The sequence below is a fragment of the Eptesicus fuscus genome, chromosome 15 (assembly GCF_027574615.1).
Source record: "Eptesicus fuscus isolate TK198812 chromosome 15, DD_ASM_mEF_20220401, whole genome shotgun sequence".
In the NCBI taxonomy this organism is placed as follows: Eukaryota; Metazoa; Chordata; class Mammalia; order Chiroptera; family Vespertilionidae; genus Eptesicus; species Eptesicus fuscus.
The window spans coordinates 3,470,063-3,489,722 of NC_072487.1; the positions used below are offsets into that span (position 1 = coordinate 3,470,063).

The window sequence follows — 19,660 nt, forward strand, 5'->3', positions numbered from 1 at the left end:
TCCTGCGGCCTCAGCGCAGACAGGGATGGCAACAGCCGCGTAGGACAGGCCCGCCTTCTCCCAGCTTCGGCCACTCCCTCCCTCCACGGGAACAGCTCTGTGGTAGACCCCTCGGTGCTGGGCTGGTGCAAGTTTAACAACGTCTCTCAGGCCTGGGGGAGCGAGAAACACCAAGTTGGTGGCGTTGCCAGTTTTTGTGGCCATTTTCAAGCTCTAACATGACACCCCAAAATGGAGCTGGGAAGAGGTGTGCAGACACCATTATGCAGTGTCTCCCGCAGTTAACACAGGCACACCGGATGCAAACAACCCGAACTGCAGGGGTAACAGCTAATCCAGCAAAAAGTAGGAAGTGATGAGTTTTGAGTATTTATTGTTTTTTAAATGTATTTATTTGCAAGTTTACATAATTAATTTTTAATAGCAGCTGTTTTTCATAGCCAGCTCATAATATTCCTAAACATTTGATAATTGTCTCTCATTAGCTAGCACGAGCAGCTCTAGGACGCCGCTGCGTATCCCCATTATACAGAGATGAAAACTGAGGCACAGAGAGGACAGCCCATGAGGCCAGGAGGTGGTGGAGCCAAGCTCCAGCCCGATGACTTGGCCCCTGGGGCTGTGTGTTCAACCCCTGTGCTCGACCTTTTCATCTTGAGGTGTTTGGACCAAGAGAAAAAAAAAAAACTGGATTAAGAGAAAGCTCAGCAAAACTCTGTACTTAAGTGCCTAGTAAACACATAAGTAAATACCCAATCAGGACCTTTCTGCGCCTGGTCTGAATGTGGGGGCGTCCCTCTGTGCATCTCTGAGTCTGTCCTGAGGCGGGGACGGGGCAGGGGGCGGGGCAGGCTGGTGCTCGCCTCTGCTGCTCCCCGGGCTGTGAGCTGTTTCTGTCTCCGTAGCTGGGGGACATTCGTGACCACAAGGGCAACGGAGTTCCAGGGAGAGGACTTGGGATGAAGGCTCAGGTGTGCGGGCCTGTGTTCTGTCATCCCACAGGGGACATGGGGAAGCAAGATGCCTCCAGAATCTTGAATATGGGAACTAGGAGGGTGTCTGGGAACAGAGCCAGGTGGCGCCTGACCGGCAGGTCTTGGGGTGCCCTCCTGGTTCTCTGGGTGCCGGTGATGGAAACAACGCCGGCTTGCAGGCTCCGCGCAGGCACACTGAATCAGGGCCAGGCAGCTCTGCCTTGCACTAGCTCAGGCGGGAGATGCACACGCTGAGCCAGCCTGGTTAAGAAGTAGGGTTGGTTGGGCTATCAAAGGGGGTGAGCTCTAATCTGAAGAGGAAGGTTGGGGGGTTAGCAATGGACAAGTGTTGGCAGTGCCCACGCAGGGACCCAGGGAGCGGTGCCCGGCTGAAGCATCAGCCGCGGTCCCTGTGCCAAGAGCACTGACGGGCTGATGGATGCACCTGTTAGAGCCGAGCGGAGTCTGTCACTCTGCGGCGCCCAGACTCGTGTATTCTCACTGGACCAGAGGATGTGCCGCCAAAGCGTTCATGTCCCAGTGCTCCAGCAACGAGCGCTCTCGCGGCTCAGTGGGATTGCTCATGGCCGCTGAGCTGGACCGACTTAGTCTGGCCCTGCCTAATGTGGCTCCTGGTGGGATGAAGCTGGTTTCTGAGTGCAAAGCTGCAGGCCCTGGCCTGTGGCCCTTTCCCCAGGCTTACAAGTCACTCTCTCAGACGCATCCCAGCATTAGCTGCCCGGGACACTGACCCCTGCCTTTCCTCATCTCAGTGTGTGCACAGATGTTTATAATTCCCACACTGCGCATTCTAGAATCTCTGTGTTAGTGTCGGACGCCTCCCGACCCCCAGCTTATTCAAAGCACAATTCTCTTCATGTGCCTAATGAGGGTGGGAAGATGGAGGTTTGGGGGTGTGGCAAATGGGAACAACAGAGAGGCCCCAACAATGTGGCCTCCAGTGACTCAAAAGCGAAAATAACGCTGCTTGATTTCACAGCCTCCAAGCAAAATGCTGTCCAGCATCTTGGGCAAGAGCAACCTCCAGTTCGCCGGGATGAGCATCTCCCTCACCATATCCACCGCCAGCCTGAACCTGCGGACGGCAGACTCAAAACAGGTCTGCAGGGGGTGCTCAGGGCCCCCCCGCCCCACAATGGGTGTTTCGCGGGCTCCCCACTCCCAGCTTTACCAGGTCTGTGTGGTGCACATTGTGTAAAACCTTCATAAGCCTTCCAGCTTCGATTGGCTACATGAAGGGTCACCAACAGGGTGATCGATGGCATTGGCTCTTTAATTCTTTCATACTTCACCTTTGCTGGAGTGTGGTGCATGAAGCCACTGATTTACTTACAGTGTAAAAAAAGAGTGTGGGTGTGTGCAAACGTCTCCTCCTAACATCCTGGCCCCTATTTTGTTTTCTCTGACACCATATTCCACTGGTCCTACAGCCCACATTTATGGTCTGAAATGAATGGCATGTTGGGGTTTGACATTATTTCTTTTCTTAGCCAGTCATTACTTTGGAGCCTCTCACATTGATAGTGTCTAAGGGTTCACGTGATGTGGCGTCTCCATGTCTTCCCCGTGTGCAAGGCGTGTGCTGCTGATGGAGGCAGCACAGCAGTGATGTTCCTGGGGGCGAATTCCGTTCAGGATGGTTGCGTTGCTCTGCAGGGTTTCTTTAGGTTCCTCGGGTTCAGCTAGAAAAGGGATTATATGATGTCATTACACGACCTGCTCGGTCACTCCCTGAAGACCTTACTTTAATGTTGCTGGTGGAAATGGGGTGCTGTGGTGTCTCGAGAAAAATGGTTCAGAGATCAAGCATTGGGAGGATGAGGTACAGGGGTAAGGTGAGGTGCAGGGGAAAGGTGAGGCGCGGGGGGTAAGGTGAGGGGCGGGGGAAAGGTGAGGCGCGGGGGTAAGGTGAGGCGCGGGGGTAAGGTGAGGGGCATGGGGTAAGGTGAGGGGCTGGGGTAAGGTGAGGGGCGGGGGTAAGGTGAGGGGCGGGGGAAAGGTGAGGCGCTGTGGGGGGAGGTGAGGCGCAGGGGTAAGGTGAGGGGCGGGGGTAAGGTGAGGGGCTGGGGTAAGGTGAGGGGCGGGGGTAAGGTGAGGCGCGGGGGAAAGGTGAGGGGCGGGGGTAAGGTGAGGCGCGGGGGTAAGGTGAGGCGCGGGGGTAAGGTGAGGCGCAGGGGTAGAAATCAGCCTGCCCCAGGTTCCCGGTGCCCCTCTCCACGGGACCCACTGGAAGGCGTCCAGCCTGGTCTTCCTCAAGCCCAGAGGCAAGGCCAGGCCCAGGAACTCTGTGCCATTGGTCCGGTCCATGCAAAGCTTAGGCCAACTGAGGCTCTGTCCCCCTTCGACAGGCCGAGTCTCCGCAGCTGGTCGCACCGCAGCTGGCGCTGTGCTGTCACACGCAGGCTTGCGGTCGAGGGTCGAGGCCGTCCCTGGAGCCCGGATGCTGCTGGTCCGCATGGCTGCTGCTCGCTAACGGACTGACGAGTGAATGCACGTCACGAGCACGAGGCCCTGGTTAAGCCTGATTATATCACCTGGGCTTGGGCAGGGCCAGTCCTTTTAAACTAACCAGTCAATTTCCCAATCCTTCCCAGGCTTGTGCTGGGCCCTCCCCCCAGCCCATCCCTTTCCTAAATCTTCCGGTTCCGGTTCCTTATCCAATCCGATGCTTTTCCCAGGCTTGGCTCCGCCCCTCATGGCTGCCATCTTAGTTCCTACTGCGCATGCCTCAGAGTACATGCTCCTCTTCCTGTGCCCTCCTGGCTCTGCTGGGCATGCGCTGAGCAAAGTGCTTTCTCCTTTTCTGTTTTCTCTCTTTAATCATGGACAACGGCCTTCTGTGGGGAAGCCTGCTTCAGGGGGTTCAGTCCCCTGGGGAGCTGGGACTGTTACATTGTCCTAGTAAGTGAGGCTTAATGTCCCACTCAGCTCCCTGTTGATGAGGCTTAATACCTTATTTCCTTTGCTCCCTTCCTTTGTTAATACTAACTAGTGACCCGGTGCACAGATTCATGCACATTGAAAGGAAATTAATTAGAAGGTGGCTGGCAGGGTGAGACTCAGCAAGATGGGCCGGACATGCCCTGGAGCCAACCTCCTGCGGTGGTCCCTCCCCAGCATCTGCAGAGTGAGCGGGGTCCCTTTGGCAGGTGGGGTCCCCTCAGCCTGGCCTGCGGGCATTGGGCCTAAACCAGCTCTCTGACATCCCCCGAGGGGTCCTAGATTGCAAGAGGGCGCAGGCCGGGCCAAGGGACCCCATGCCCTGGAGCCCTCTCGAAGTCCCTCCCCACCGGTGCATGATCAGGGCTGGGGAGGGACTGCGAGAGGGCTCCAGGGCATGTCTGGCCTGTCTTGCCAACTCCCCGATCAACCAGATCCCAGCAGCAAACTAACCTACCCGTCAGAGCACCTGCCCCCTGGTGGTCAGTGCACGTCATAGAGACTGGTTGAATGGTCAGACACTTAGCATATTAGGCTTTTATTATATAAGACTAGCCACCTATACTAGCATCAAGGCTGTCTGTATCTGACCTGATTTAGAGCTTGCCAAGGGAAAAATGCCTCTTCCCCAGGGATGTCTAAAAAAAAAGAAAAATTTAGAAGGAACTGTTTAACATCATGGCTCAAATGTGTATATGAGTAGCTGCCCTGGATACAGCAGGTGGAAATGCTGCTAACTATGAGTCCCCTCACCTGCTGTGCTCAGCCTGGGCCCCTGCTGTCAGTGTGAGCTGGAAACCAGGTGTCTCCACACTGCAGAAGATAAGCCATCCCCAGACTATGGGGACCATGGTAACGTGGCACCAGGGTTGCCTAGGGCACCTTTAGGTTGCTACACATATTCTTATTGATGAATTTTCAAATTCCCAGGTAAGCAAGCACATTTCCAGCTCCATTTTTTCTCCACCCTACATACCCCACCTGAGATGTTGAAATAAATTCTAGATCCAGAATAGAAGCAAGAGGCAATGTCTGGGCATTGTTTTGACATAGTGGATGCCGCTCTCACTCTATTCCTTTGTCTTCACTCGAGTGATGGATGAGCCTTTTCTTTTCTCATTGGTACTTTCAAGGGATGGGTGAACCTGTCATTTAAGGGGATTAGTAGCTTGAACAGGCGCAGACTCTCTCTGGAGCTGCCTCCAGGCTGAGCAGCCATTGTGGCTAACAAGGGTTGGTCCCCTCAGCTCTGCTCTCAGATGCCCACATCCACTCTGGGCTGTTGCACCTTTCATTTCTAGGAACCTTGGTCCTCAATTCTGCGGGATCTTACCTCTAATTTTCCTTTTACTCACTTCCCCACCTCACAATACAGAGAAGCAAACTCAGAGCAGAAAGCAGGAGCCACCATGGTTGGCCTCTCCATCCTGGCAGAGGGGCTGGTTGGGTGTGCCAGCTCTCATTGTCCTGCCCTTGGTTTAGGGGGGTGGGAGTGAGTCCTGAGGGATGCCGGCATGGACATCAAGAGCATGGTCTGAGGAAGGTCTGATGGGAGCCGAAGCTTGCCTCCCTCTGGCTCTCCCTCCGGCCAAGTTCAGGGCCCAGCTGTAGCAAACTGAGAGCAAGCCGAGAGGACACGCCCTGCCGGTGCGGAGAGAGCAGAAGGCAGTGCCCGCTCCCCTCTGCAGAGCTCTCAAGGAGAAGAAAACGATGAAACAGCCTAAGAGCAAAAATACATGCTTTCAGTTAGTTAGCTCTCCTCTTAGCCAAGGGACAGCATACACTCACAGTGATGGTTATGCATCGTATTGACCAAATATGATTTCCATTTCCCCCCTAAATCTTAGTGTCCACTTTGATTTCCAAACCCCGGTGTTAGCACTGCTTTGTTAAGAAAATTAAGTTAGCAAAAGTGAGATAAGTAAAATGTAATTTTAGAAGTCATAGTTTCACCATCATTTGGGGGCTACTGTGCCCTCATTGTTCCCCTGAGCCCTCCGCCTCTGGACTCGAGCAGGATTCCGGAGAGCTGCAAAAGCCAGCCAGGAGTTTGATCGCCCTGGGCTTGGGCACAGGCGACAGAGCTGGACTCATATTTTTATTCATTTACAGTTTACCTTTGAACAATGCCTGGGTTAGGGGTGCTGACCCCTGTACAGTCAAAAATCCGTGGTTAACTTTTGACTCTCCCCCAAACATAACCACTATATGCTCCGGTTCTTCTGGGTCCTGAGTAGTATTGCATGTCCTCAAAACTGAAGTAGGCATTTAAAAACATTTTATCTTACAATTCATTTATAGTTTTGCTCCGGTTTTATAGGAGCATGTCTGGAAAAATCCCTCGGATGGTAGGATTACAGCTCTGTAAATTCTGACTGCCCACCCGCCAGGGCCTGAGGGGGCCGAGCAAAAATAAACCTGATTATGGTGGGAGGGAGGACTGTTCCCACCCCCAGAAACTTACTTCAATGTCATTACATTGTCTTTAAAAAGACAAAAGTAGCGTGGAAGACTTATATAGCTTTTTAAATTTAGTGCAGCTTCTAATTTACTCAGTGCCTGCTAAATTCCACTGTGCCCTGCAGTTTATAATGCTAATGGAAATTTCCCATTTAAAGATGAACTTGGAATGTCTTTGCTAGATTTTAAGTTGATAAATTACAAGAGTGGCTGAAAGGGTACCAATTTTGATCTTGGATGAGGGCTTTCCAATGTATGCGCACATGACGTAAATGGGCTAAAGTGGGGCAGACACCCTTCCCTCCACTCCAGCTCCGAGTCCATATGGAAGACCCCACGTGTCCTTGGAGACAGACACTGCGCAGTTGAATATTGTGGTGTGCGGGTGAGGCATTTTCCTTCTCAAAGAGGCATGGTCGTTAAGACCCTCTGTGTTTGGTCACAGCCCTGACAATGACTGGCTGTGGCACTTTGAGCAAACCACTTGGCCCCTCTGGGCCTCAGGCTCCCCATCTGTGAAATGGGATATAATAGCTCCTACATTACAGGGCTACTGTGGAGCTTATAAGAGCTCATTTTGGCAAAGCTGCTAGATGAGCAGCTGACATGCTGTGTTACTACTTTTATAGTTGTTATTTTCATTGGGTACCAATTTTACCGAGTTTGGGGAAACCTTGTTGATTCGTATTGCCTGTTAACGGTTGGTTTTCCAAGGCACGGGAAGAGCACTAACGGCACGTCTCGTTTCTTGTCTCGGGCCTGACAGATTATAGCAAATCACCACATGCAGTCCATCTCCTTCGCCTCCGGGGGCGACCCGGTAAGTGCCCTTGGCGTTGTCTTCTCTTCATCTTGTTGGGAGTGGCTGGGAAGGGGCCCTACTTCCAAGGTGTGCTTCTTAGGGTGCCATCAAGAAAGTTTGAACTGTCACTTGTTAGCCAAGCACTGTTGACAACCCTTGAGGCCCTGGTTTTCTCAGGAGGCACTGAGAGCTGCCAGGTGCTGCCAGGTGTCTGCCTCCCGACTCTGTCTGCCCTGCTTGGTTCCTGTTTCTCCCCTGGGCCTCCACCGGTCCTCTGTTTTTAAGTATAAGTGACTTGAAGGCTGTGAATTTACTTAGTCTAGTTTATTCATAAATATTTGAAATTGGCATTTTTCTCTCCAAATTTAACACTGTAGTCTTTTACTGGTTTGTTTAGCCAACAGGGAAGGAGTTGCAGGTAGACAGGATAACATGGGAATGTTCTGTTTGTGCGTCACTTATTTTATGAAGAAGGTGCAATAACAAGGGGTTTGCTCCCCACGTGTGGTCGGGAATGTGACGCTCCGGTGTCGGCGGTCACTCTCAGTGTCAGGAGAGGCAGGACGCAGGGCCACACCTGCACACTCACTGCCGTCACCGTTCACCGCAGACAGTCCAGCCCTTTGAAGAAGCCCAGGCAGGAATGGGCCACGAGGGGGGAGGTGCAGAGGGAGCCGGTAGAAAACACGGCCCCTGCCAGCAGTGGACGGAGAAAGGCTCCCCAAATGTCCTCACGTCACTTTTCACTGGTCTGGTTAAAGTGATCACCCAGGGAAACATCTAAATGTTAGGACAAAAGAGTGAGTTTTTCTTGGAGCTAAGTTTAATCAATTAAATTGTTCAATGTCCTGGGAAGATGTCCTTTTGCTGTTAAATTTTTTTTTATATAATAAAAGAATGGTGGCTTATAGTGGTATTTTTGTTATCCTTGTTGTTTTGTATTATTTTGTCAAATTATCAGTAGGCAGTGCTCAGATTTTAAATAAAATGTACGGGTCCAGGGTCGCCTGAGTAATTGGTGGGTATATTACTCCTGTCCCCAGGCAGGGAGTTCTTCCCATGCCCATGTTTATCCTACAGACCTTGCCTCCCAGGCCCTTCCCCCTGGGCAGCCTGACTGTAAACTGCTGTTGGCACCTGGAAAGCGGAGTCGAGGGGCGCTTTCCACTACTGGCTGCAGTCTCTGCGTTTCCAAAGGGCGTGTGATCATGGGAGTGTCTTCCTACAGGGGAACCAGCACCCCTCCACCTCTCCCCCAGGGAGGCATCACACATGCTGCAGCCCCCAGGGAGGCATCACACATGCTCAGCCCAGCAGTGCGGCCCAGAGAGCTCAGCTGCAGGGAGAGGCCGGGCGTCTCCCCATCTCAGACCCTTGAGCCAAGGGCACTGTCAGGAGGAGGGATGTGTCCATCTTGCGGACGGCTCTTTGCCTTTAAACCTCCGCTTACTCGCCAAAGGGTGACCGCCAACATCTGCCCTCTCACTCAGTGGGCTTTGGCCCTTTTCACACGTAGGGTCTTGTTTTCAGGTCTTAGGTGGTTTCTTCTTCTTCCTCCCGTCCCTCCCCTCGCCTCTTCTCCCCTTCCCTTCTTTTACTTGCCTTCTAATCCTTCATCTCTTACGTTTCATTGTAAAGTATATTGAGAAGGTGGAAGTCCTCCATAGTCGAACCCATCATTGGTACACTCGAGGGTTATGCCCAGAGGTGCATGCGCACCTGTTCTCCGCCGGCCCGACCCCTCCCCGCATCCGCACTGACGCCTGCACCTGTGCTGGGTCTGGCTCTACTGAGCTGCCAGTGGCCTTCCGCTGGTTGCCCATGTGATGGCTGGAACCATAGCTTCTTACATTTGGAAGTTGACCCAGTTGGAAAAATAAAAGGCAGAAACACTGCCACCTGCATTGACAGTCCTCTCCGGAGCCTGTGTCAGTCCTCATCCCGCGATGATGGAGATGCAGAGATCCAGCAAACGGCAAGCCAGACACATTGTCCTGTTCATTCTCTAGGGTGCACACAGGTCTGCGAGCTCTTCTCCGCTCCCCCATCACTTCTTCATCAGAAAAGGGAAGCGTTCAGGGACCCTTAAAGTAATTCATACGCTTTTATGTTCTTGCTGATTTTTTCTGTCAGACAGACAGAGAGGGAGACATCTGTCAGAAAAAATCAGCAAGAACATAAAAGCTTATGAATTACTTTCCGCTTCCCCTGTAACCAGTCCAAGTATACATCACATTGTCCATTAATTCTATACCAACTTGGTTGATAGTTATTACAGTTGGTGGGTGTTTTAAATAAAACCAAAAGTTCTAGGTTCTAGTCCTTGTTCTGTTGCCACGTGTATATCTACTAATTGCTCTGTGCCTCAGTTTACCAGGTTAGAAAGTAATATTTTGAAATGTCAAATAAGACAGGTTGGAAAACACTGTTAATCCCTCCAAGGAAAAAGGGCACACATGAATTATAATCTACATGATTAGCAGTGTTAAAAGACCACGAAAGAATGAATACCGGCCAGGCTCAGGAAGTCTTGGCGAGTGAGAGCAGAGATGGTAAACACTGAACACGTGTGGCCCCACCGCGGGGACTCCCTGTGCTCACTGTGTGATGTCAGGAACACTGTCTGAACAGCCATGCACCCCCCGCTGTGCTACAAAAATAATATTGGCATCAGGAAAGCTCTGTCCTGGCTGGACCACTGGCCATCGGAGTGACAGGGACACCTCACATCTGAGCAGACTTTCTCAGGTTGGAATAAGAATTTAAAAAGAAGAATTTTCTTGTGTATGCCACTAGGGTTGACTCAAATTAAGTTTGTTACCCAAATATGTACAAAAATGAAGTATAGACTCCCATGATATACTTTTTTTTTCTGGTTAATCCTCACCTGAGGGTATTTTTCCATTGATTTTAGAGAGAGTGCAAGGGAGGGGGACAGACAGAGAGAGAAACATCGATGTGAGAGAGAGACATATCGATTGGTTGCCTCCCGCACACGCCCCAACCAGGGCTGGGATCTAGCCTGCAACTGAGGTACATGCCCTTGACCAGGAACCAAATCCGGGTCCCTCAGTCCACAGGCTGATGCTCTATCCACTGAGCCAAACTGGCAAGGGCAATGTTATACTTTTTACTGAACTGCAAACCCCAGTCACACTGGGAAGATCACTAATAAACACAGTAATAGCCAATAGGTTCAAAGCCGCGGTAATTTCCTGTGATGGGAGACGTTCTGCTGACACGAAGCCTCTGCTCTCGGTGTGAAGCCAGACTGGCCGCCGGGCTCCCGCAGAGTCTTCTGCGGCGGCATCTCTCCTCGGTGCCGGAGACTCCGCTCCCCCACTGATTTCTTCTCCTCAAGCAGACCCTTACTTGTCCATCCTGTGTATAAATGTGACAGAACTTTGCTTCAGGGGGGGCTGAGGCATTGAGTCTTCTATGATTAGATGATGTCCTTTCTACCTAACTTTCTAAGGATGTGGGACCCATAATGTGGGAACCCAACTAAAAATCTCGGCACTAAAACTGCATGCAGAACACGGTGCCCGGTGGTCACCCACATGATCCCGAATATTCTTATCTTAATCTTTAAGGTTATCATGGAATGAAAATACAAAACTAAGAGGAAATCCTGGTGACATCTCACATGCAGGGGAAGATCCCTGCCCAACCCTAGGTTTCGGGGATCTCGGTTTGAGAAACACGAGTGTTCCATGAGGAGCCCCCTAATTGTGACATCTCCCGGGCCCAGGGACAGGGTCTCTGACTGCAAGCGACAAGCCTTCTTTTTGCCAAGAGCTTCAGAGTCTTACCAGGTCTCCCTAATGGAAATGACAGGTGGACTGGTGTGACTGTCTCTTACTCCTTCCCCAGGCCGGTCTGTGAATACGCCAATGGCCAGAGCTCTGAGTGGGAAGAGCAAACGGCCTACCTGCACGGGAAGAGGGCCCTGGTGTCGCAGCCATTGCTGGGGGAGCTCTCCTCCCCTGCGTGGTTGCACTGTGTCATCGTGAGCTCCGGGGGCAAGGATGTGTGGCGATGTCTTCACCACCCACCCCCCTGAGGGGTGCTCCACAGCCTTGTGCGCCCACCTGCAGGCACACTCCCCTGCCCCTCCCTCATGGGGGGATTCTGGGAGCCCCTTGGAAAGTGAAGGTGCTCACTACAGACTCTCCCAGCTGCTAACAGCAAGGGGCTGAGCCATGCCGCCCAGCCCTGCGAAGCAGGAGCCCTAGGGGGCTGTCTGCACCGATGGTGGGAGCTGTCTGTCTGCACCGATGGTGGGAGCTGTCTGTCTGCACCGATGGTGGGAGCTGTCTGTCTGCACCAGTGGTGGGAGCTGTCTGTCTGCACCGATGGTGGGAGCTGTCTGTCTGCACCGATGGTGGGAGCTGTCTGTCTGCACCAGTGGTGGGAGCTGTCTGTCTGCACCAGTGGTGGGAGCTGTCTGTCTGCACCGATGGTGGGAGCTGTCTGTCTGCTCCAGTGGTGGGAGCTGTCTGTCTGCACCAGTGGTGGGAGCTGTCTGTCTGCACCAGTGGTGGGAGCTGTCTGTCTGCACCAGTGGTGGGAGCTGTCTGTCTGCACCGATGGTGGGAGCTGTCTGTCTGCACCGATGGTGGGAGCTGTCTGTCTGCACCAGTGGTGGGAGCTGTCTGTCTGCACCAGTGGTGGGAGCTGTCTGTCTGCACCAGTGGTGGGAGCTGTCTGTCTGCACCGATGGTGGGAGCTGTCTGTCTGCACCGATGGTGGGAGCTGTCTGTCTGCACCGATGGTGGGAGCTGTCTGTCTGCTCCAGTGGTGGGAGCTGTCTGTCTGCATCAGTGGTGGGAGCTGTCTGTCTGCACCGATGGTGGGAGCTGTCTGTCTGCTCCAGTGGTGGGAGCTGTCTGTCTGCACCAGTGGTGGGAGCTGTCTGTCTGCACCAGTGGTGGGAGCTGTCTGTCTGCACCAGTGGTGGGAGCTGTCTGTCTGCACCGATGGTGGGAGCTGTCTGTCTGCACCGATGGTGGGAGCTGTCTGTCTGCACCAGTGGTGGGAGCTGTCTGTCTGCACCAGTGGTGGGAGCTGTCTGTCTGCACCAGTGGTGGGAGCTGTCTGTCTGCACCAGTGGTGGGAGCTGTCTGTCTGCACCAGTGGTGGGAGCTGTCTGTCTGCACCAGTGGTGGGAGCTGTCTGTCTGCACCAGTGGTGGGAGCTGTCTGTCTGCACCGATGGTGGGAGCTGTCTGTCTGCACCGATGGTGGGAGCTGTCTGTCTGCACCAGTGGTGGGAGCTGTCTGTCTGCACCGGTGGTGGGAGCTGTCTGTCTGCACCAGTGGTGGGAGCTGTCTGTCTGCACCAGTGGTGGGAGCTGTCTGTCTGCACCGATGGTGGGAGCTGTCTGTCTGCACCAGTGGTGGGAGCTGTCTGTCTGCACCAGTGGTGGGAGCTGTCTGTCTGCACCAGTGGTGGGAGCTGTCTGTCTGCACCGATGGTGGGAGCTGTCTGTCTGCACCAGTGGTGGGAGCTGTCTGTCTGCACCAGTGGTGGGAGCTGTCTGTCTGCACCAGTGGTGGGAGCTGTCTGTCTGCACCAGTGGTGGGAGCTGTCTGTCTGCACCGATGGTGGGAGCTGTCTGTCTGCACCGATGGTGGGAGCTGTCTGTCTGCACCAGTGGTGGGAGCTGTCTGTCTGCACCAGTGGTGGGAGCTGTCTGTCTGCACCAGTGGTGGGAGCTGTCTGTCTGCACCGATGGTGGGAGCTGTCTGTCTGCACCGATGGTGGGAGCTGTCTGTCTGCACCGATGGTGGGAGCTGTCTGTCTGCACCGATGGTGGGAGCTGTCTGTCTGCACCGATGGTGGGAGCTGTCTGTCTGCACCAGTGGTGGGAGCTGTCTGTCTGCACCGATGGTGGGAGCTGTCTGTCTGCACCGATGGGACAGACCTTTACAGGCCCCCGAACCTCCACCCCCACAGAGAAGTCTCTTCTGCTTTCATGAAACGAGAGAATTATTGATTCCTGTGACTGTTTGTTTCCACGTGGCCACCTGGGCCACTGCTGAGGCTGTGGGATCTGTGTCCTGCTTAGATGGGAGGCAGGCGAGGAGGCACAGGGTTCACGCGGAGGGATCCAGCTCATATATTCGAAACACCTTAAAAGAATTAAAATGACTACTGATGTCCAAAACAACAACAAGAAAGAACCCTCGCCTTTGAGCACCCCCAGCTGAGTGTCCCCTGCCAGCGGCTCTCAGGGAGGCCCAGGCCAGCGGCTCTCAGGGAGGCCCAGGCCAGCGGCTCTCAGGGAGGCCCAGGCCGGCGGCAGCAGCAGCACCTGCGGCCTCGCCAAAAGCACACCTTTGTGGCCTCCCCTCAGGACCAGCGTATGGAAGCCCTGGGGTCTGCGCAGCCTGTGCTCGAGCCCTGCAAGGGGTGTGGCACCCGCTCCAGTGAGAGGCCGCTGAGCAGACAGAGCTGCCGAGTGCTCTCAGCCCCGGTTCCCATGGGATCATCGGGCAGCTTTCCAACACCCCCATCCCCAGGCCTCACGCCCAAGTCATAAACCAGGTCTCCTGGGCCTGAGACTGTTCTTAACGCTCCTCAGTGACCCGCCCCCTCCTCCCCCGCAGGAATCTGCAATTCACAAGGTCCCTCAATCGCCCCATCGCCCCGCAGTGCCCTGTGAGAACGGCCGCCTCAGGGGCTGTTTGGACAGCATGTCCTTCCTGAGCTGGTCTGTGACTGTTAGTGACGTGGGCGTCTGATTTTTTTTGACAGGACACAACGGACTACGTGGCGTACGTAGCTAAGGACCCTGTTAACCGCAGAGGTAAGCAATGCTTGACCCTTGGCATCTCTCCTCAAACACAGACAGGCTCGACCCTGAGGTTAACACAGACATGCCTGTCAGCTCAGCCCTTTCGCCGTGAGCCCACCTCACACTGCTCGCGGCCACTCAGGCTCGCAGGCAGAGATGCGGGCACCCCGGGCTGGGCTGGGAGCTCCAAACGCACACCTGAACGGCCGGCGTGCTCGCAGCACCTGCCCCGCTGCGGGCAGCTGCCCTCAGACCTTGAAAGTGGCCCCGCTGCACAAGAAGACGCCCAGACAGGCTGAGCTGGTGCCCACTGCTGAGTGTCCCGGAGCCTGGCGCTGCCCGCACAGCCTGGAGACCCTGTCCAAGCGTAGGTGCTGTCGCCTCCTGCCCCTCAGAGCTACCCAGGTGGGGTGTGGGGCCCGAGGCATTCCAGGGCTTTCCATCCTCGTGGGCTCTTACTCCTAGACTCTCCTTGCACACCACCACCCCGATTTATCACTTAAAAACCAAGCCCCACTCACCGGAGGCTCACAAGCCTGGGGCTGGGCCGACGAGGGGTGCTGCCCTTAACTACCAGGCAGCCACTGGTTCGCCAGCAGCTCCAATTCAGACCTCACCCCAGTCACCAGAGGCGTCGAAACAGCACAAAACGATGCTTCCCTCGACCACCCACTGGCTGCCTACCTTCCCACCCATCCCCCGGGTACCGACGTTTTTCTAGTGTGCAACACTTGTTTATTCGGATACTTACACACAGATTTTCTTCTTTTTAAATTTCTATACAAATGAGGTCTTAGCATTCTATTTTCAAGCCAGCCTAGAGAGATCTGGTTACCTGGTCCAGGACGTGGCTTTCCCGTGATCTGGCCTCAGGGCTCTGGAGCCCTGGGGCCCCGTTTCCTCCCTGCCATGTTCCGTGGCCCCTCATGAGGCATGTGCAGGGAAAGGCTGGATGATGGACGCATCAATGCACCTTGCAAATGGTGCGCAGACTGGCTGGGACATTCGCGTTGCTTTGTGAGTGAGTGAGGGCGACTTCCCATTGAGACTGCCCAGCCCTGGGCTAGAAAGCAGTGGTTTGATGGGCTGCCTTTTCTTTCTTGAGAATGAAGGTGAGCTCTTACAGAGTGTTGGCTGTTATTCTTCTCTAGATATGTTGGGGCCCCCCTAGAAGCTGGCACTGGGGTGTCTGGGGGGTAGGGGGGTTCATAGATGAGGTATTCTAATGCAGATAACGTACTCTAATTGTCACATTGTCACTCCTGGATGAGGACAAAGGTTTTAGGGGAGATGGAAAAGGGACCGGATGGTCTCGATGCGTTGAGGTCTGTCCCCACCCCTTGCTGACATGCTCTGGCTGACCACTGCTGGCCCCGCAGCAGCCCTTACATAACGTGTTTGAGGGGAGATGCCAAGGGCCTTACATAACAGGCACATAGCTGTCTGAGAGGGCAGACTCGGGCAGCTCAGCACCAGCGCATCCTCCAGGTGGAGGCTGTGTCCTTAGTTGCTGGGGCTGCTGTGCAAATGCTACAAGCCAGGGGCCTCACAGCAACAGGACCCCTGCTCCCAGCTCTGGGGGCGGAACTCAGGTCAGCTGCCGACCCTGGAGGCTGCAGGGGAGAGTCCTTCCTGCCTCGTCCAGCTTCCAGGCGTGTGCCTGGTCCCTGGGCACGCGGGTGCCTCGCCGCGCCCTCAGCCCTCGCCTGCCCGGAGCCTGAGTGTGCCGCTGGCTTCCCGGGGACGCCTTGTAACACACCAGATGTGCTGGGTCAGACCCACCGCCCAGCTGACCTCCCCTGGCTAGTTAGTCTGCAGCGGCCTTGTTTCCGACTAAGGGCATCTCTCACTGAGGACACAAACCCATCGCAGAGGCCACCCTTTAACCACCCCAGAGTCCCACGAGGTTGGGAGGGGGCGGGCAGTCTGCCCCTCGCCCGGCACAGAATTCTGTTTCCGCCCAGGGCTGAGGGTTGTTGAAGTGAACTTCGAGCAGTCCTACCGTTTCTGACGTCTTCAGTGGCTCCGGGGGCAGTGGTTCTCACGGAGCTACACGTTCGAGTCACGTGGGGAGCTTGGACACTCAGGGCTCAGGCCTCAGAGGGCAGGGCCCAGCCCGCGGCCTGTTCAGAGCTCTCCAGGTGGCCCCAGGCAGCCGGGCAGGAGCGGGGCTCCGAGGGAGGGGCTGGGCCCAGTGCCGTCGGACTTGGGCATGGAAGTGTGCAGGCTGCCGACTCTGTTTCAGAGCCACGACTAGGAGTGCCTTGCCCACAGGGTCTTTTCAAAGCCATGGAAGTCAGATACACCCCACGTCCCGTGGGTGCTGGGCCCGGCTCCCCCAGGGACACCGTGCGGCGCCAGTGAGGCGGATACTGGCCTGCGTGCTGCAGCGCTGGGGCACCCTGGCACGGGGCCCTCTGAGACACTTGGTGGGGGACACACACTCCTTCCTTCCAATCACCTATCGCCTGTCACTTATGATTACGTGTCAGGATCCCGGCCGGGCTCAGCCGGCCGACTCTCCTGCTCCATGTGGCGTCAGTGGGGGCACGGGGTGGACTTTGGCTGGTGGCTGGCCTGGTCTAGAGGGTCCAAGATTACTTCGCTTCCACGCCTGACACCTTGGTAGGGATGACCAGACGGCCAGGCCATCAGAGCCTTTCCCTCCCCAGGGAGCCCGAGGGGCTATCAGGGTGGCAGGCCTTCTCGCCTGGCAGCTCTCGGCTCTGAGACACCAAAGGGGAAGCTTGCAGGGCTCTGAAAGGCCAGGCGCCGCTCCAGTCCGGCACGGGTGCTGTCAGAGCAGCCACAGCCCCGGTCCAGGGAGCGGCCAGACCCACCCTCTGGGGCGTTTGCAGCCTTGCCTGCACCAGGGCTCTGTCCCCACAGCAGGCCCAGCCTCGCGGGAGGCCGTGGTGCGGGGAGGGGCTCACGGTTTCGCCGTGAACATGATCTCAGAGCATCCTTTGTCTCAGCTCATATGTGTCCATCCCACAGCTATCTCCTTCTAGTGAGGAGCTGCTGTTCTCCCCCCCCCCCCACCCCCCGTCCGCCTCCCCAGTCAGGCAGCAAGGTTAATGCAATAAGAATGGCCGCTGCCTTCGGAGTCAGATCGCTAAGACATTCTGGGAGTAAATGGTAAATGTTCTTGTCTGGGCTCTAGATGTCTGACTCCCCCTGCAGAGGCCCCAGCGCCGTGCCAGCGTGGTCCCCTGGCTGCAGGCACAGCTCCTCAAGACGGGCAGGTGTCAGGACACATCTGGCTCCCAGAAAGTCTTCTGTCCAAATCCTTCAGCGTTGGGTCAGAGTTTCTCACTGTCATCGCTCTTTTCCATGGTGATTCCTGCCTATGCATTTTTGCATGTCTTCTGGTTTAGCTAGAAGTTATGTGCAGTGAGAATCTGGTGTCAAGAACCCATGCTCCTAGAGTTAATCTGGTGGAAGGCGAAAGATTCTGACCCATGCCATGGAGCTTACGGGAACCTTGGTGAACGGCCTGAGCGGGAATCCCGCGTGGGAATGCCGCCTCCAGTGGCCACACCTGCCCACTCCCAGCTTCTCTAACAGCTCGGATTGTTTCAACAGAACTGGGGTTGCTCTAGCCTCGGGCAGTGGTAGGGCCCAGGAGGTGACTTCCCGGGAAAGGCCTAAACGCTCCATCACTGGGGGCAAACAACACAGCACCTCATCTGCACGAGGTGGGGGCGGGGTGTGTTTGTTGTTTTTTAAGCTGGGAGGAGGTGGTTTCCTGTGAGTGGACATTTAGGCTGCTCCACACTTGGCTGTAGTCAACAATGATGGCACGAAGAAGCCAGGCCCTGGGCTTCCGACATCCTGTGCCAGACACTGAATGCCCCGTCCCTCCAGGCTCTGGCTGGGAGCCGGCGCCGGCGCACTCTGCACTCAGAAGTCTCAGCCCCGCACACTGACAAGCCACAGGTCTGCCTTTCCTCCTCCACACGGTGCTAGTCTCATCGCCGTGCACAGGGCCCGAGCGAGCGCAGTCCTGCTCTCATTCCCCCCTCCCGCCCGCCTCCAGCCCCTCAGACAGCTGGCTCTTCCTTGAATGGCAAGGCAGCGCCTGCCTCAGGGCCTTTGCACCTGCTGGGCTCTTGACCTCGACCTTCTTACACCAGAGGGTCACTGGCTCCCTCCCTGACTGCTCCCAGGTCACCTCTGCCACTGCCACAGGCCTGTGCTGTGTGTGTGTTTGGGCCACGTTTTGGGTTTTGCAGCGTCGTTTTGAGTTTTGACTCTACATGTCTCTCATCTAGTCTCCTTCTTGCTCAGGAATGGTGCCTCCGCTCTGTCCTTTCCCCTCGGGGGTGAGGAGGCAACCCCGACGGCTGCTCCCCTTGGGGAGGCCTCCTCCTTCCTCCCGCAGCCCGGTTAGGAGTGGCTTTGGCTGGGGACCACTGCAGTCCTCTGAGGAAGGAGCAGGCGCAGCGAGGCCGGCAGCCCAGGGTTAGTTTGGGGTTTGGAGTGAGTTTCTGGAACAACGGAGGGCATTTTACTGCGGGAGCCTCACACCCAGCCAACAGGTGCTGTTGTCTCAGTCCACTGAGGGCGTGCCAGGCAGGAGGCAGGGCCACTCTGCCAGCCTGGGGCATCTCCCAGCAGGACTGGGCCCGCCCAGCGAGGCGCTGCCCGGAGCCTCTGCTGTGATGTCCTGAGGGCGGCCGGCAGGGGGCAGTGCGCGCCTGCTGCCCTCTGGTGTGTGAGGGCGGACGGGGTGGGGGCTGCGGGCGCCTCTGCCCACACCTGGCTCTCCGCTCCCTGCGCTGGCGGCAAGGGCACGGCCTTCTCCTTGAGAGAACGATGAGCTGCACTCTTGACCCTCCCGGGTCTGTATTCTGGTTTTCCAGAGGACGGCCAGCCACCCCGTGGCTGCTGCCGATGCTGGGGTGGCGCGTGGGGCTGGAAACCCGGGGTGTGGGGGCCCAGCTGTCTTTCCCTCGCCGGCCTCAGCTCCTCGGACGTTCCTGCCAGCCTGCCAGCCTGCCAGCCAGGAGCAGCCCTCCAACCGCTGCTTCACGGGCGCTGCTTGTGCCCGCCTGGGCTCACACTCCGAGCTCCTCTCAGTGGGCAATGACAAATACCGCTGGGGCGTCGTCTCCCGGGACCCAGCCCTAGTCATGCCTGGTGTGTCTGAGCACTGCATGGCGCCACAGCGCAGGGCAGCCCCTCCTCCTGGCAGAGCTCCCGTGTCCTCAGGCTGCGCCCCTCCAGCCCGGGGGCGCCCCTGGCTCTGTGCAGAGAAGGCCGCATCGCGCTGCAGCCACCCGGCTTCAAAGGCCGTGCCGCCTCTGCCCCTCCCCGCCAGTCTCCATGCCCAGGAGCCTCCTTCCCTGGGTGCCGGCTTCTCCTGCGGCCGGAGCACGTGCGGGTCTCTGAGCCTGAGGACACTCCCTGTGGGAATGCCTCCTCCTCCTGGGCGCCTGCGTGCCCCGGACGAGCCGCCCGAAATCACTTACATCCGAGCTGCTGCCCGGAGAAAGGTGAAGGGGACACGGGTCTGTCCCATCAGCCACGGGGACCCCATCAGCCACGGGATCCCATCAGCCACGGGACCCCATCAGCCACGGGACCCCATCAGCACGGGTCCCCATCAGCCACGGGACCCCATCAGCCACGGGTCCCCATCAGACACGGGACCCCATCAGC

At 56.2% G+C, this 19,660-nt stretch overlaps 1 protein-coding gene across 1 annotated transcript in view; it reads left to right on the forward strand.

The window, feature by feature from the left end:
- Positions 1–19,660, forward strand: part of SHC3 (SHC adaptor protein 3) — a 149,096-nt gene that overhangs the window by 92,018 nt on the left and 37,418 nt on the right. Inside the window, exons 4-6 of the mRNA XM_028129821.2 lie at positions 1,975–2,094; positions 7,162–7,215; positions 13,957–14,008. Coding sequence (XP_027985622.2) covers positions 1,975–2,094; positions 7,162–7,215; positions 13,957–14,008 — 226 coding nt within the window. The remainder of the gene's footprint in view (positions 1–1,974; positions 2,095–7,161; positions 7,216–13,956; positions 14,009–19,660) is intronic.